The 18,801-nt window shown below is 39.1% G+C and overlaps 1 protein-coding gene across 1 annotated transcript in view; it reads left to right on the forward strand.

Annotated features, from left to right (window-relative positions):
- Nucleotides 1-372: 372 nt before the first annotated feature.
- The window catches only part of LOC147822386 (cadherin-related family member 4-like), a gene marked incomplete at both ends in the record, with an annotated part of 30,035 nt that continues 11,606 nt past the window's right edge, over nucleotides 373-18,801 (forward strand). The window contains 3 exons of the mRNA XM_087196922.1: nucleotides 373-478; nucleotides 1,224-1,445; nucleotides 1,933-2,078. Of these exons, the coding sequence (XP_087053048.1) occupies nucleotides 373-478; nucleotides 1,224-1,445; nucleotides 1,933-2,078 (474 nt within the window). The remainder of the gene's footprint in view (nucleotides 479-1,223; nucleotides 1,446-1,932; nucleotides 2,079-18,801) is intronic.

An 18,801-nucleotide genomic window follows, 5' to 3' on the forward strand; every position in this document is an offset into this window, starting at 1 on the left:
TTGGCCATGAATTCAGATGGACGGTAGTTGTGAAGTAAGTACTGAAGTTCACACAGTTATTATGAGAAAACAACTGTAGAGTCTCAAACAACTGTAGGCTGATCAACATGTTTCAATGATAGCATTTAGGGTAGGGTTGATTGAATAAATTACTTTATTACAATTAATTTCATCTTTTTATTGTGGCTAATAATAATGCTAAAATTGCACCTGTGGCTCGATTTTAAGGCTTGTTGTATTTCTGTTGGACAGTGCTCTTTTGTGACTTTCAAATATTTGTCACTTATCTTTGTTTTGGATTCACATAAAAGATGAACTGAATTTTCAATCAGAACCAAGCTAAACTAATGATACACCATTTTTTATTTACAGGTTGGACCTAAACATCTAAATTCGGACAATGCTATTTTTGTAGGAATGCACTTCAAATATACGCTGTTTGTGAAAGTCTCTGATGAAGGAAGTCCTGTCCTTTCAAGTGAGAAGATATTAATCTAAAATAGTAAAATAGTTTGTCTTATATAAAATACTTAGAACTTGAAAATTAGTTATTAGAAGTTTATATTTTAAAATATTTCAATGATCTATTATAATAATATAAATTATAAATTACTATGGTTAGTTATTCATTTCATGTGTACTACTGCTTGCAAACTGGAAGCCTAGTTAAAAAACCTCAAATCACTTGAGATGATGGTGCTCAAATGTTTAATATAGCACTTTGCATTTACACTCAGCGTGAACTTTTCTCTAATCTCTGTGTATCTAAAAGATTCTTCAAGGAGTAAGTTTATTCTGCATTAGGGAAAATACTAATATTCAGATTCTCATAGTAAATTATACTTCCTGCATTATTGATTATATTGTCAGCCTGAACTATTTAATCATATTCCAAGTATTAAACACCATGTTGTCTCTTGCATACTATGATCTATAATTCAAAGCAGGAGAATTTATGTTTAGTCTTAACATAAGTGGCAATTACTTTTACAGGTTTTAAAAAATATCAATTAATGAAGTATTTTAATCCTAAAATTAAAAGCTCTATAATTTTAAAATTAAAAATTTTATAATAAAACTTATTACTATAATGCACTTGTGTAATTCATATACTTAGAATGTGATATGCAGTATGAGGTATTAATTTAAATGGCAAAGTAAGAATTATTGAGGAAACCACATAATTGTCCTAATTGCATTTTTATGTACTTCTTTCTACTTAGCAATGATTACAGTCATTATAAGGGTGATTCGCATAAATGAGCTGGAACCAGTTGGAACTACCTCAGCATTTACCTTCAGTATACTGGAAAATAGTCCAGTTGATACACTCGTGGGAAAACTTACATTTACAGATGCAGACTGGCCATTTAACAATCTAAAATACACCATTATTGGAGGCCATTTGGGAATGCCACCCAGATTTTACATGGAACCAGACACAGGTATTGTTACAATGCTGATAGCAATTAACAATAAAAACAAAGAGCTCACAGATACTCATTTGGAATTTATTTCATTTAGAAATTATAAGCACCAGAATATCTTTTTTTATATAAACTTTTCCCTTGAACTATGCAGTATTCACCTTGGTTTGTTAGTTGTAGCCATAAATCCTTAGTTACTGCATGGAAAGAACCAAACTTTGATCTGTGATATATTGAACTTCAGAAAGCGTCTGCACATGTATCACTTCCCTATACCTAAGAATGTGTAACAGGTGGCTAAAACACTGTTTGAATTAACATCTGTTATTATTTTGCTGCTGAAGTAAACTCTAGGGATATGTATATATAACCAAAATTAGACTGCATCAGTTAATTTCTATTTATTATTGTAAAGATTATTTCATTTATATAGCTTACTATTCAGCTTGAATTAAATGTCTTTAGTTATCCAGAAATGACAAGTCTCCCTCTTTTTTTGCATCAGGAATGATAAAGCTACTGGAGTCACTAGACAGGGAAACTGAATCACAGTACAAGATAGTTGTGAGAATTACAGACATGGACAATGATGCTGCCCCTGACCCCCTTAGACAGAGAAGTGCGACTGCTCAGGTGATGGTCAACGTCCTGGTAAGAACGAATCACGTCCTGTGACATTGCTGTCCCTGGGGAGGCACATTCTTGAGAAATAAAAATGAAGCATAATTGTGAGGTTAACATCCTCAGCACGGATTTAAACTCAGGGAGTGACATGTTTGGTACAAAGGTACAGGGGTAAAACTGCCTTATACATACACTAAGCTGTACGCCTTCTGAATTAATGTGATTATCTTACAAATCTGAACCTAGGGGAACAGCACCTAATGTCTCTGCTTATATTTAAGTTGTTTGTAGAATCATTCTGTGGTTATGCATATTTTCAAAAACCAACGTACACTCTAGAGTTTTTTGAAGTTACTCTGATGCACTTTCATCATTTTTTTGCTTTGCTCCTTCTTTCTTCTCTGATTTTCACTGAAGAAATACCTTAATTTTTCACTAGAAGAGATTCCTAAATATCAGTCCTAGAGTACTGCAAGCATGAGACCTAGAAGCAAAGGCTTGGAAATGTTTTTAAGACATTCCATGCAAGAATCCACTGGGCTTGGCTTGTGCAACACTTCCATCCATACTGTTTTGTGCATTGCATTCCCTACAGAGCTGTACAGAAACGGCCTTTCTCCTTCAGAAAAAGTGCCAGATTTTCTGCATCTTCTGACTTTGTTTGCATTCTTTTTTGCTACTTGAGAGCAGTAAGAATTCCACCCTGCATCCTATAGAAAAGGCAGTAACTTCTAATAAAGGTTCAAAGGCACCGACAATTGCTGCGAGCCCAGCAGTGAGTACTTTCACATGTGTTCGCAGTGAGCGGAGGCCTTGAGCACCCGTGGCTCAGTGCCCCCGCACCGTGGGCTCATTGTGCCTGGAAAACACAACAACCAGGCCAGAAGGCTTTGTGGGGAGAAATTTAATGAAGTGATGCCAGTGGTTTCCGCCCTGACTCGAGGATGTCAGAAGCTAGTGAACTCCTCTCCTCATTCTGGCTTCCACTCCCCAACCAACTCAGAGTGGCAGCTCGAGTGTCATGGATGTCCTGTGTGTGCCCTTCATATGTAAGGCCCTGTGCCTCAGCACATACGGGAGCAAAAAATCTCCTTGTTCATCATCCATAAAAATATTTGTGTTTTTTTCTTTTAAGGGACTAGAATGATTTATTTGGGAAATTAATATTTGATTTCTTCATATTAGGTAAGAAGATATTTCCACCATCACATGAGTGGGCTTAAATTTTACCTAAGATATAGATAGTTACTGAATTTTGATATCTACAATCTAAAATTGATTCTGACCTAAATTTGGGCAGAAGGTTCAAAAATGTTATATTCAGAAAAATAAGTTGAATCACAAAGCGATATCACAATACAGTTGTATTGTTTTTCCAGTACCAGGGATCGAACTCAGGACCTTGCATTTGCCCGGCAGGTGCAGTGCCACTGAGCTAAATCCCAGGTCCATGCAGTTGGACTTTTATACTGTACCTTGTTCCTAAAAAGATTAAGCTGATATGTGTAGATAAACACAGTACAGAAATACTATTTAAGAGGTACATTAATGAACCTAAATTTCATGTGTAAGAACGAACAAGCAACAGAAATCTATGTCTTTCAGAAAATGAAAGATTAATACTGTTATGGATTGAATGATCTTACCTTGCCCCAAACCTACACACTGAAGCCAACACCATGCGCACTTGGAGGTTATTTGTGTTTGTGTTGAGATTAGAGTTAGATGATGACATAAGTGGAGGCCCTGCTCTGATTGAATCGGTGTCCTCATGTGACAAAGAGATGTCAGAGTGCTGACTGCTCCGCCCACGTGCACGGTGGGCAAGGGCCTCCTTCAGGGCCGAAAGAGGCCTCACCGGAAACCCAGACACCAGGACTTGACCTTGGATTCCTGGCTCTAGAACTCAGAAACAGTGAAGTTCTGATATGTAAGTGGTGCGGTCTGGGGTCTCTTGTTACAGCAGCCCACACAGACTAAGACAGATGCCAGATGCCAAGTCGTTTTAGTGAACATGAAGATATTGGAAAGTTATCATATTAAAAGTCAGAGTCCTAGCAAATACTTATAGATCAATAGAACATAGTGTTGGGTCTAGGATCAAAGCTCTCCAAGCTATCAAAGTTAATGATAAATGACTGTACAAACAGGGTCAGACTAAATAATGACCCATCTTTTGAAAACAGTGAGTATAGAAGGCAACCCATCCTGTGAAATAAAGCAAATACCTGAATGGAAAAGTGGTTTTATCTAGTCAGAGACAACATTTTACATTCCTAACACTCGAGCCAAGTAAACCAATATTCACACCAATAACCTGCCTGCCTGGATCTGATGTAAAACAAAGCATGATTATCTTTACTGATGTAAAACCAAACCAAAATAAAAACTGAAAAACAAAAACAAAAACCAGCTTCATAGCAGGACCATATATTGTCTATTCCACCAACATGAACTTGCTGACAAGAATTTGCATACAAAATTGAAGGCTGTTTTGTCTCCTGCAAAGAGCATGATAAATTTCCTCAGAGGATAGTTTCTAAATCATCGCCGTCTCTGCCGTGGTTCTTTTGAAGAAATTGTTACCAAACACATGCCCCTTCTTTCCAAACTGGAGTGCAGAGCCTCTCCTATGGCCAGATGCTTAGTTCATTCCTGGAATGTGTAAAGATGTCTTTCCCTTCACATCTAAAATAGGAATAGAATCGATGACTTGGAAACTAATGTCTGTCCCTGCTTGAATGTGATTTCAAGGGTAGTCACACTCTTATAATTCATTCCTGCTCTAACTAGCTAGTCTGAAAAAACACAGAAACTTCTACAAAACTTTATAAGGAAAACACTCACTTGAAAAGGAAAATTTTAGTAACTTTGCTTTCTTGTACCTAGGGGTTAGGAAGTTCAGAAATGACCATACAAAATGGGAAGTCATTACCAAGTTCACTGTCTCTCTGTGGCTGTTTTTTCTTGAAGAGCAATGAATGCTGGATCTATTCATCTTTAACCTGTTACTGTTAGACACAAGAACCACTGATTGCGTGCTCATATATTTGGTGTCCAAGGCACTGCCAAATTTCTCTTGTACCCGCTGCACTATTTTTAAATCACAAATTCTTTAGCCAATTGGCTTAGAAAAGAATCCCATCTTTACCATAGTAAACTATTTTATTGTGCTGCTGGGCAAATTATTGGACTTTTTTTACTCATTTTCTTGTTATAAGATGATGACGATAATGCTATTTTGGAAGTACAGATCAGGCTCAATAAATGAACTCTTGTCAAACACTGAGAGGCTCATAGCACTATTCAAGTGCTCTGCAAGTGGAAAAAAAACAGAAAACAGCTAGAGCTATTCCACAAGTGAAGAAGATACTGATAGAAATGATCGTTCTATTGTATCTATATACTTTACTACAATTAGCTTTTCATTGTCTACTCATCAAAATGAAAGCTAGAAACCTCTTTAGTGTGACTGATAAACACTGTCAAAATGTTCTTTTTTCAGATTATGAAATAAAAGCTGCAGAATAAACTTGGCTATCTTTATGGGCATAAATTTCTTTCATGCACTAAATGTGGCATAGTTTAAGGAATTTTAAAATATAGCATAAAGATCTAACCTAGTACAGATTTTGATTGTAAGATCCATGAGATCAGAATAAGGAAAAAAGAGAATACAGAATGCATGCTGAAAGAAACAAAAGAAAAAGAAAAACTATCATAGTTCTAGAAGACATCCAAATTGGATATTAATTATTCTTTTTCAAGGTCCCTGTTTATATCTATTTTGTTACTTAGGGCTTTCTGAATTGCAGTAGAAAAAACTTCTTATTCTATGAAGTTCTTAAGCCCTTGAAAGCAAGATAAGTTTTCTTCTTATGTATATTTTATCTTTGTCTAATAATCATTTTATGTACACAATTTACTGAAAAAATATGTACAAAAATAGAACTATATATAGGAGCATGAGGAGAAAAATAAATTAAGGCCTAAGTACTGTCATAGAACATGAGAATTTTAGAGCTTGAGAAAAATCTGAGGAAAAAAATCTCCCCTCATTTTACATGAAAAACCTTAAAATTGCTTCAGAAATGTTCAAAAGCAATGTAATTTTGATGGGTCCCTAAAAATGCAATTATCACATTTATGTATCTGTACATGCATGTATGTATTTACATGTGTGTGTGTCTTTATATACAGAGAGAAATACGGGGACCGAATTTGAAGGTTACTTCAAAGAAAATTAAGAAATAAAATGACATTTCCTTTCTTGACAATTTAAAAAGTTATTCTCTGAGGTAGTGGGAGAAAAGCAAATCATAGGTCTTATTCCCCACAATGTGTTTTTAACCAGAAATACAGAATGTTTTACTAAATTTAAATTGAGCAAAAGTGATAAAACATAAGCATATATATATATACAATTAAAATGAACAGCATGCATATTTAATTTCTGAATGAAATTTACATAGTAATGTTATTACTTTAGCTGCATGGGGCAGGGAGTGTTTGTGCAGTGGGAGAGCATGTACCTAGCATGTGTGAGGCTTTGGGTTACGTCTCCAGCACTGAAAAAAAAGACATAAATTTGAACTAATTGCATTTATTTAAAGGACATTGCAGATTTGGGAATGACATTAACTTTCTGTATCAATAATGCCCTAATAACCTGTAAACGTGAAAGATATATGCAGCCATTAATCGTAAATACTGTGTCCCGTTTTTACTAGTTTTCTAGGGTTGCCCTTAAATCCAAAAGCTGAGGGCTGGGCAGTCTGAGTGGTCAGGAGGGCTCTGACCCTGGCATGGATTCATGGATTCATCTGCTTAGAGACGTATAGCTTGGTGGGCTTGGGGAGGACACTGCTTTGAAAACAGCCCCTCCCCGCCCCGCCTTCCCTCTGTCTCTCCTCCCTGGCTGAACAGACCCGCGGCTCTTCTCCCCACAGCTTCTGCCGTGATTCACTACCTCACTGCAGGACTGAAGGCACTTGGGCCCGGAGACCATGGACTGAATCCTCTGGAACTGGGAGCCGCAATCAGTCTTTCCTTTTTAAAGTTGATTCCCCTCATATATTTTGTTCCAGTGACCCAGGGTAACTAACACAGCTACCTGACAAAACCACAGAAACATGATGGTTGAACAAAGCAGACATGTCTTCTCTTACAGTTCGGGAGGTGGGAAATCTAAAATCCCCATGCCAGCTGGTGCCTGTGGTCTCTGTACACTCTCGGGAACCATCTGTTCCATGGCTTTCTCTTCACCTCTGCTGTTGCCAGAAATCCTTGGCACAGCCCAGCTTGTACACCCATCACTCCAGTGTCTGCTGCTGTCACCAAGTGATGCTCTCCCTGTGTCTTTCAGCGTCTCTTCCCCTGTTCTTAGAAGGACACCGTGTTCAGCGAAGGTCCCACTGGACTCCAACATGGCTTCATCTCAACTTGGTTAAATATGCAAAGTATGTTCAAAAAAGCAAATTCATAAGCCTCATGGAAGAGTGTTTGGACACATCATTTTTGGGGATACAATTCAGCCTAGAGCAATCAAATAGATAAACTTGGTCAATTGTTATGTTGTAAGTGGAGTTAAAGTTTAGAAGTCATGTATTCTCGTGTTAGACACACCCCCTGCTCAAAATTGTTCTTTTTTTTTTCCCTTATGAACTAGATAGCTTAATAAAGTTACTCAGCTCTGTAGACTTCAGTTTAATCACAAGTAATATTTGATAACAATAGTTCTCACTTCAAAGGGTTTGGGGAGTGGTTACATAAAATAACCACGAATTCCTCAGAGTATCAGGGCCTTACTAAAGATTAGTTAAATGTTTGGTGTTTTATTATTGCTTTTGTTATTATCACTACCTAAGATTTACCCAACTTTGAATGGTTCTGTACAGGAACTGAAATTCTCTCTGTATATACAATATCATGTTAATTTACCTATTTCATAGGATAAACATACTTTTTGGTGAAAGTCATTTTGGAAATTTAGCCAGAAGTCAGTGGCATTTATCAAAATAGCACTGAAGTGTAATACAGGTGGAGAGATGAGAGGGAGATAGATAGATAGATAGACAGATGTAGATATCTATTAGAAAGAATGGAACATGTAATATCAATACAGATTTAATGCAATCAATCCCCATCAAAATACCAATAGCATATCTCACAGAATTACACAAAACAATCCTAAAATTCATTTGGAACCAGAAGAGACCTGGAATAGCAAAAGCAATTCTGGGCAACAAAGGCAAGGCAGGGGGCATCACAATCTCTGACTTGAAATTATACCACAGAGCTGCCATGACATAAACTTCATAGCACTGGGAAAATGAAACAAAACAAAACAGACCCAAGAATTAATGGAACACATTGGAAAATGCAGAAACAACTCCAAACACACCTGGTCACCTTATCTTTGACAAAGGAGCCAAACACCTTCACTGGAAGAAAGATAGCCTCTTTAATAAATGGTGCTGGAAAAACTGGCTTTCCATGTGCTGAAGATTAAAACAACTTATATATCTCACCATGCACTAAACTAAAATAAAAATGGATCAAAGATCTAAATACTAAAACAGAAACACTAAATCTGCTGGGAGATAGAACAGGTAGAACTCTTGAAGACATTAGGCAACGACTTTATGACCAAAACTCTGATCAGACAGAGAATATTACAAAGAATCAATAATTGGAATCTCATCTTATTAAAAAGCTTCTTCACAGCAAGAGAAACCACCAACAGGGTGAAGAGACAGTCCAGAATGTGATTGCTAGCTGTTCCTCAGATAAGACTAATATCTAGAATATATAAAGAACTCAAAAAAATCAGACCCCTCAAAATTTAAAGACCCAGTCCAAAAATGGGGATCTGAAATGAGTAGATATTTCTTGATAAAGAAGTAGAAATGGCAGATAAATATAGGAAAAAATGTTCAACATCACGCAACACTGGTCATTTGAGAGATGCAAATTAAAACAACACTGAGATTGCATTTCACTCCTGAAAGAATGGCTGCTTTCAAGAAATTAACCAGTAACAAATTCTGGCTGGCGGTGTTGTGGGGAAAAAGGACCCTTCTCCACATTTGGTGGGAGTGTAGACTGGTGCAAATCAAGACTGGAAATTAGTGTGGAGATACCTCAAAAAACTAAAGGTTCCATTCGACCCAGCTATTCCACTTCTTAGTATCTTCCTGAAAGAATTAAAGGCATCATGCCACAGTGACATATGCACACCTGTGTTTATAGAGGCATAGTTTGTAATAGCTAAATCTTGGAAACAGCCCAAATGCCCACCAACCAATGAATGGATAAAAAAGATGTGGATTATTTATATACAATGAAGTACTACTCTGCCATAAAGAAGGATAAGCTTGAGACATTTCTAGCTAAATGTATGCACAACGAGACCACTCTTAAGTGAAATAAATCTTAAGAGGAGGAAAGGAAAGAAGGGACAAGAGAAAAAGAATAGAAGGGAATGTGGAACCAAAAGTTTTCTATATAAGGAGAGGAAGAGGGGTTGAAGGGAGGGTAGAGGAATAAAAAACAGAAGCAAGCTATATCATGTACAGGTACAAATTCCCTATGATGAATGCTATCATTATGTATTTCTAAAATTTAGCAATAAATGTTCTGCTTAAAAAACAAATTTACACACAGTAATATGACTTAAATTATATGACTTATATTGTATGTATCTATAGGCTCTTAGACACATCTTTTTATAGCTAAAATGTTTTATTCCTGTTATCTATTGTGATAGTCTAGATAAAATTTAGGAATGAAGTTTAGAGATTTTGCTGTCATAATCATTTGAAGTGAACAAACAAAATGTATTCGTTTAAAACTTGCTGATTCATTTTACTTTGAACAAAAATTTCTAATTGAGTTTCTAATCATTTGATATATATATATATATATATATATGAAAATTATACCTAGTTGGTCTTTTTCAAGAAAACAATGCAAATTATTTTTGAAACACCGTCTATCTATATTATGTCCCATTGATTTCAGCAAGTTAAGCAGGAGAAATCAATGGCTAGAATTTAATGGCTATAACTTCCCCAAACTGCATGACAATTACCCTCAGGTACCCCCTGTTAGAGGGATGATACACACATGCTCATGTGTATAGTAACAGATCCCATGGAAAATTCTCGGTAGGGTATAAAAATTGTATTTTAATGGGGCAGATTTTATAGAACTCTCAAAGGGTTGAATGCTGACATGAAAGAAAAGGACAAGGAAAGTTCAAATTATTGTATTTAATATAATAATTTATATAATATAGATATTGAAGAGGACCTCGATGGAGGGCTAGAGAGTGGCTTGAACAATAGTTCAGGGCCTGGAAGTCAGCTGGGTCTTGATGTCAGGATGCCTGTCTTGTCCTGTCTAGCCTATGCAGAGCTAATGGTAACATCTCTTAGAGTAAGGGATGCGGTGGAAATCTGAGGACATAAGAAAAAAGAAAAAGGAAGAGAAAATAGACAAAGGACAAATGTTAGCTTTACATTTTTGTTCTCAAAACAATGTTATGAAAAGCTAACAGTTTGCCTACTGAGAGAATAAGCGATGAAGCTTTTCATGTCAGAAGAACCAACTTCTCCCGAGTTTGGAAAGTGCAGGCACAGAGTGTCTTGGTCTGAACAAGAAATTGGCACTTCTCAGAATCACCTGGAGCAGGGTGATTGGCAGGGACCTCACTGAATCACAAGCCATTGCTCACCTTGACACAGCATTAAACACAATCCCTCCTCTGTTTGTCACTGGGCTCGTTGGTCCCAAGCTAGTCCACTTTTAGTCCTTTCTAAGAATTATGTGTTCTACATGTGCAAAGGATAATATTAATTTTTTCAGAATGGTGATATTCTGTAATATCAAATCTGGATGAAGACATTGTAGGAAAAGAAATTTTAGAGACCAATATTTCTCATGAATATGCATACAGATCTCTTCAATAAGATAGTAGCAAATTATATATATATATAAATAATTATTTTTTATCATGAGCGTCAAGTTACCACAGGTATTCAATGCTGGTTCAGTATTAAAAATATCAATTAATTTAATTTATCATATAAAGAAACTAAAGAAGAAAAATATCACAATCATATCAATAGATGCAGACAAAGTATCCGACAAAATCCTAACACACTTCATGATAAATCCTCTATGCAAAATGTCAGAGGAGGGGAACTTCCCTGACTCGATAAAGAGCATCCCTCAGAAAACAAAGAGGGAAGTGAAAACAAAACTACAACTAATGTAGTACTTACTGGTGAGGACTTGGATGTCATAATAAAATCAGGAAAAGATTTTTCCTGAGGATGTCTTCTCTAATTTTTTTCAACCTCATAGCAAAATCCTTGGTTAATATATTAAGAAAAATGCCAATAAAAGACTTAGTAATTGGAAAGGAAGAAATAAAACTCTTTATTTGCAAGTAGAATGTTTCTATTTAGAAAAACATAAAAGAATAGCTCAAATCTCCTGGAACTAGTAAATCATTATAACAGGTTTTCAGGATGCTAGTTTAATATTCTAAGTCAGTTGTTCTACAATATACTAGTAATGAACAGGTGGAATTTGAAAGCTAAAAAAATACTACTTATACTAGTAGTCCCTAAATCAAAATGCTTAGGCATAAATCAGACAAAACTATGCAATATCTGTATGAGAAAAATTATACAACTGTGATGAAATAAATAAATAAATAGCTAAGCAAATGGAGAATTATTTCAAGTTCATGGGTAGAAAACTGACCTTGTTAATTGTCAGTTCTTCCTAAGTTGATCTGTAGTTTTAGTGCAATCTAAAAAAAAAAAATCCCAGCAATTTATTTTATAGATCTTGACAAGTGAATTGTAAAGTTCATTTTCAGAGGCAAAAAATACAAAACAATATTGAAAGAGAACAAATTCAGAAGACTGGGGGTATTGGACTTCAATACATTAGCATAAGTCCATAGTAATCAAGACAATGCTGTATTGATGCAAGAATAAATCAAGAGAACAGAATGGGGACCTGAGGAACATAGCCACTTAATAATATGATCAACTAAGCTTTGACAAAGGACCAAAGGAGCACAGTGGAATAAACATGGTCTTTTCAATAAATAGTGCTGGAACAATAGAGGATCCACAAGGAAAGAAATTCATGTAGACAAAGACTTCTCATTCAGCACAAAAACTAATTCAAATGGATCATATACCTAAACGTAAAAAGCAAAACTATAAGATTCCTAGAAGATAAAGGTATGAGGAAATCTAGAGAACTTTTGATATAGGACTTTTAGATAGAATATGAAAAGCAAAGTAAGTAAAAGAAATAATCAATATGCTGGAATTTATTAAAATTATTTTTGTTGGTTTTGTTTCTTTTTTTATGAAGGACAATAACCAGAGAAAAGATTTGAAAAAGACATAGCTGATAGGACTGTTAACCAGCATATAGAAAAGTTCTAAAAGCTCCAAAATGAGAAAAAAAACCCTTGAGAAATAAATGAAGAAAAAACCTGAACAAAACCTTTACTGAAAAAGACATCTAAATGGGAGGAAGCACAGAAGTATATTCAACATCATATGTCTTTAGGGCATTGCAAATTAAAACGATAATGAAATGTCATGAAAAACCCGTTTGAACAGCAAAGATCCAAAACCCCGACAGTACCAAATGTTGGCCAGGATGTGGTGAAATGGGAACGCATTTCCATTGCTGGGGGGGTTCAAAATGACTTAATCACTTTTGAAGAACTCAGCAGTTTCTTATACAACCAATCATACTTTCACCGCAGTATCCAGGGCCATGTCTTTGGTACTCACCCACGTGAATTAAAAACTTGTGTCCACACCAGAACCAGCACACAGATGCTTACGGCAGCTTTATTAATATTTGCCAAAACTTGGGACACAAACAAAATGGCCCTCAGGAGGACAGTGGATAAGTAAATTGTGGTACATATAATGGAACATTAATTCAGCATTCGAAGGAAATGAAAACAGAAGCCATACAATGATGTAGAGAAAATGTGGAAGGATTTTGTGAACTGCAAAAAAAGAGTCTGAAAAGGCTACACACTGTGCGATTCCAACCACAGGACATTCGGAGACAGTAAGACCAGAATGGTTGTCAGGAGCTGAGGCAAGGAAGAGGAGGAGGAGGCAGGACGTAAAGTTGCCTGTGTGACACGGTAGTGGGCACACGCCATCACACCTTTGTGGACAGCCACAGGGTGCACAGCACCTCAAGTGCAGCATTAGGTGCACCATGGCTTTGGTCGATGACGATGTGTAACATGGACACGTCGCTGGTAACCACCGTGCCCAGTGTGTCGGACGTGGACAGTAGAGGAGGATGTGCACGAATGAGAACAAGAGGAGTTCTGACTCTGAACTTTCCACTCCCTTTGTTCAGAACCTAAAAGCTGCTCCAGAAAATAGAGTTTAATTATTAGAGTAAAAGGAGGGCATCATTTAAAGGATGCTTTACTGCTAAATAATATTTGTGGTAACAATTTTTAGTGAAAATAAGAAAGAAGGAAAATAATCAAATATGAATATTGCAAGGATTTTGTTATCTTAAGGAAAATTTAAGTTGGTTCATTGTGAATATTTGTGAAAGAAGTCAGAGTTGGACAGGGCATGCATGCAATCTGTATGCATTTATTTGGGTGTACGGTGTTGTGCTCACTGGGCCTGCTAGATAGAGTCCTTACTGGTTGAAAGCTGCCTCTTATGAGTGTTCAACTTTTCATTCAGCAACATCTCGGCAGCCTGAGTGCTTTCAAACTTTCTGGATGTTGGACTTCGACAAACGATGAGTTGGATTTTGTCCTCTGGGGGGCGCTGTGGAGTCATTTGTTCAATACCAGCCCGTGGAGGACTGAGGGGCGGGATCGCCTCTTTCTCCCTCTGTGCTCGGTGTGTGCCACAGAGCAGCCTGCAGGGGTGCCTCAGAGTATGCTGAGTGGAGGACAGGCTTTGAGAGGGACTTCCAGTGGATGTTGTGACCGAAGGCAGATGAGGGAAGTCTATCACTACAGGAGGCAGTACTGTGAAAAATAAGGCTAAAATGGGAATTCTGTGGAGCCTATTTCTGGGAAGCAAGGGCACACTGGTGCATTTTCAAAGATTGATTAAAACGGGAATGAACATTGTGCACTGTATTGCAAAGTAATGATGTAAATCACGATCGAGATTTTACACACTGAAAAGTTATCATTTGAAAGAATACTGGGCCAAAACTCCGGAAGTTCTGGCAGTAATGGATAACTGGGGTACAGACCTGGAAGCGCCATCGTGTGGGGTGTGTCAGAGTCTGCTCCTCCCCCGCCGTCCAGGTACGGTTCCCAGCTTCCTTCAGCTTCTCGCCAGAAGTGCTTCAGGGACAGTCTCTGGCTCCATTCTGTCTGTACAGCGAAACAAGGGTGAAGCTTTGGAAGGTCACTTCCAGCTAGGAAGCTAAACCAGTCATGGCTGCTTGCAAAAAATTAAGAGTAAGGAAGGGAGGGAAGAAAGATCAACCTTAGACGAACAATGATCCTTTCTGCAGGCACAAGAAAGAATCCTGAGAACAGAGGGAGGTAGAAAGGAAAGATCCAAAGTAGGCCTGGCTTGGTTGAGGATTTAGAGAAGAGAAGACAGTTAAAGACAGCTCAAATGAGGAAAGAAATACAGGTCAGAGGCCCAAGGCTACGAAACAGTGAAAAGTGTGTTATTTCTCAGGAAATAGTAACAAGAATTGCCATGACGTAAGGACAGACCATAGAGCTGCTGTTGTGGACTCTTCACACAATCTATCCTTTACTTCTCACAAAGGTCTGAAGGACAGGAAGTTTTTATTCCTGTTTTATATGTAAGGAGCTGGGAGATCTTTGCCCAGGAACTGCTGTGGAGAACAAATTTGAAACCAAAATTCTGACTTCAGAACGTAGAGGCAGAAGCCTTCGCCAGACCCATCCTTGGCCAGGGTATTTTCTACTCTGGGCCTGTTTCCTCACTCATCAGGTGGGAACCATATTTTCTTCCCATTTGATGTACAAAGCTGTTGTGAGCCTTTCTAAATTACGCTTTAGAAAAGGGAAAGTATAGTATATATCTCATATTTTTATGAAAAATTGATAAAATTTTCATTTTAGGATGTAAAAACTAAGGGCCTTCATCTTGAATGTCCTTGATGACTTCATTAAAGTGGACAGGGCCACATACTGAAAATGAAGGGGACACCAAAAAAGATTTGGACAAAGATTTGATAGTAAGGAATCCCCAGCAGCCCTGCTATTTTTACTACAGTTTAACAGTAGTGGATTCACCAGTGCATGACAAAGGAAATTCCGGTGATGACTCAGCAGCCTTCTGCTGGCTGCAGAGCCCCTCAGAGTTCTGCAGCATGAGTACTGTCTTTTAGTAGTGCAGTGTGTCACATGAGCAACCGCACTGGCTGTGGGTCTCAGATTTCTCAGGAGTCTGCATATTAGGAGAACACTCACTGGATGCGTGGATGGCCACTGGAGCTTTTCATTCCCATTTTTCTCTTGCTTCCTTGGCCACAGGAAGAAAGTGCAAAAATAAGCCTGAATGTGTTGGTTTTATTTTTGTGATGTAGTTGAATCTGAATATTTTTAACATTGTTGTTTAATTCAACCTGTTCTAATCAGCTTTTTTATACTGCATCAGATCTGCCTGGCCAAGATGAAAGCAAAGCAGGGGAACACTATTATGACTTTTTTGTTATTTTGGCTCAAGAACAGCCTGTGTGGGGGAAGAAAGACAAAGGGAAATGATGTGTATGCCCACCCACAACTGAGGAGCCCTCCTCGGCTGACATAATTACAGTCCAGCCCGGGTGGTGGCCGTGTGGATAGGATAAACCCCAGAGAAAGCATAAAATGGCCTGGCATCCTCGGAGACAGGGAATGTGCAGTCTGACTCCAGGAACTCCAGAGCATGTGTTTTATGAGGGAGAAAGCCAAGTCCAAACTTCCCTGTAAGTGCTACAAATACCATATGGAAAACTGATCCCATAAACTGAGAAGAAAAACATACTAAAAATGATTTTTGAATGCCACTATGCCAGTTAAAGGGCATTTTCCAGTCTTTCTTCCTAATTTCCAGAAAATAGGACTGGATTAAAGGAGGTGATTTGATGAGAAGTTCAAGTGACCTCTCTGATTCTCATAGCAAACCTCATACAACTGGCTGCCTTGTCCCGTCAGTTGTGAAATAAATGAGAGAGAGAGAGAGAGAGAGAGGGAGGGAGGGAGAGACCGTTGCTTCATAACTTTCCTTGGTTTTTCCACATTATGTGCTAGTTAGGAACAGTGCTTGTTTTCCTTCAGGTAAAGCAGCCGGATGGCAGCAAGTTTGCCTTGCGTAGGCTGTAGAGAGCTGTCTGCCGTAGAGCGGGGCCTGAGAGGTAAGACCCGTGATCTCTGGATTGGAGAATTTACTCCACACTTGTATAGAACTACTAAGGCATTATAGACCTCAGTGGTGAGACAGTGATCTACAAATAGCATAAGCTATCTTTACATGAAAATGATATTTTCAATGTTTTTATTATTCTTTCCAAATTATGAAGTAGGAATAATGGCATTTTTAGCAAGTCTTGCATTTTTCATGTGGCCTTAGAGACCACTTGTGTTTTCTGATATTTAAAATTTTACTTTATTCCATTCCAAAATATTTTTTATATTGTCTCTTTCAGAGAGGTCTGTCATCTTCAGGAGAACTATTTATGTTTTACCATTTTGTACACTTACACGTTTTAGATTTTTTTTAATGCAAATGCGGCTGTTTGGCTTGTAAAATCATTTCTCTAGAGCTTATATAATCGAAGCAGGCTTGCTTTGATTTCTGCCTTGTGTGCCGTGAATATCGTGTGCTCAGGATCAGATTTTATATCGATCTCTTCATGGAGATGCCCACCTACCCTGTGACAGTAGGACAAATTTGAGCTCTGTAGCAGAGCCAGCACTGGGTTGTGGATTTTATTTATTCCAGGGGACTTTTGATGTCACTTCAGAACACGGGTCAGAGCAAAGCCCTCCTGGTGTGGGCAGCATGTGGCGAGTGGACTCCCAATGGGAGCAGTGCCATCCTGAGTCCTGGCTCTGGCTGGTCCAGGAGTCTCAGTCCGGTCCCTGCTGGCCTGACACCAACAGAGAAGTTTATCCCCAAGCATATGTGTAATATAAAGCAAGCTAACTGTCAGGACTTCCAGTTTTCTCTAGGTGGATTTCCTGTGCTCTCCGGTACATTCAATTTGGTGAGTTTAAATTTAGCATTTTAGCGTTTTGTAGTGCGAGGTCCTGACAGGTAATTTTATGTGTCCCTGTGACCGGGCTAGGGGTCCCCACATAGCCGGGAGACACTATTTCTGGGGGTTTCTGTAAGAAGTCTTGGGAGAGCTGTGCCCTCAAATCAGTGGACTTTGGGAAGAAGATTTGTCGGTGCTCGGCCGGAAATAAGAGGTGAGGAAGGGCGCATTCCTGCTTGGGCTCCCGGGCCTGGAGACCCATCTCCCCTGCCCTTGACACCATGGGCCAGGACCTTCAGGCGCCCACCCCGCTCCAACCTCACTTCTCAGACCTTCAGAGAGGCGCAGAGGGGCAATGCAGGCTCTTTCCTGGGTCTTGGATTTTCAGGAATAGAGGAATGGATGTGTTTTCTCAACAGGCGGTGAACTTCTGATCAAGATGCTCCTCTCTCACCTTCCATCTTGGTAAACACAACCGTTCACCTGGAAGTGACAGCAGGGGCAGCATGGGAGAGTTGGAATGGCTATAGAATGCGGTGGGCACCTCTGGAGCTCCAGGAGTGAGGAGTGAAGCACAGGCACAGCATTGCTCATTTCCCAGCCCAGCAGATGGAGGAGAGCCAGTCCCCTCGCTCCCAACTCCTACCCAGCCGCTGAGGTAGTGCAGGGAGGCGCCCCTCCTCAGGATGGAAGGGGACACCTCTGACGCCCAAGCAGAGCTGGACAACGCGGAGCTGGGTCAGGAGCCCTTAGACCATCAGCTGCCATGTGATGGATCAATGAGACCGTTTCTCTCCACCGGAGAGCTGGACCACTGAAGCATCCAGCCTCCACAGGAAGCAGTCCTGGGAGCCCCTTCTACCTCCCAGGCTGACTTCTCCCCTGCTGGGGATTTCCTCCACAGCCTGGCCCGGTCCATGAATTCACCTCTCTCCCCCAGAAGCAGGAGAGACACTTTCTGCCAAAAGAGCACCAAGCTTCAGAAGCTTTGGCACCCCCATGGGCTTGAGACTCCTTCCTCCCACCAGGGACAGGGGGAGGAGCAGGAGGACGGTTGCAGACAGCAGCATCAAGCTGGGAAGCCACTTTGTCCTTGTGGTCTGGAGATCCCTGTTGTGGTAGAGGTGGTGGCCCGGCTTGGGGAAAAACCCTCTAACCATCTCAGGCAGCCTCAGAAGTGACCGTTGGGAAGTCACTGGCCTCAGATAACCAACTAGACCAAACTGACATGGCCCAATTCGAACAGTAAACTGGTCACTGGGAATGCTGCTTACAAAGCAAGTCTGGACCTAAGCACCGTTGCTGTCACTTGTCAGAATACAAAGGAAGTCACTGTAATATCAAGAACCAGGAAAACCACTCATGCAATAAGAAAAAGCAGCCAAGTGCCACCGGCGCTGAGTTGAATCAAATGTAAGAATTATCCAGGGAGGATTTGAAAGCAGCGATCATAAATACACCTGAGTGCACAGTCATAAGTTAC

Source organism: Heterocephalus glaber, unplaced genomic scaffold (assembly GCF_053883595.1).
Source record: "Heterocephalus glaber isolate CG9 unplaced genomic scaffold, H.glaber_assembly_v1.0 deba00001641, whole genome shotgun sequence".
Classification (NCBI taxonomy): domain Eukaryota; kingdom Metazoa; phylum Chordata; class Mammalia; order Rodentia; family Bathyergidae; genus Heterocephalus; species Heterocephalus glaber.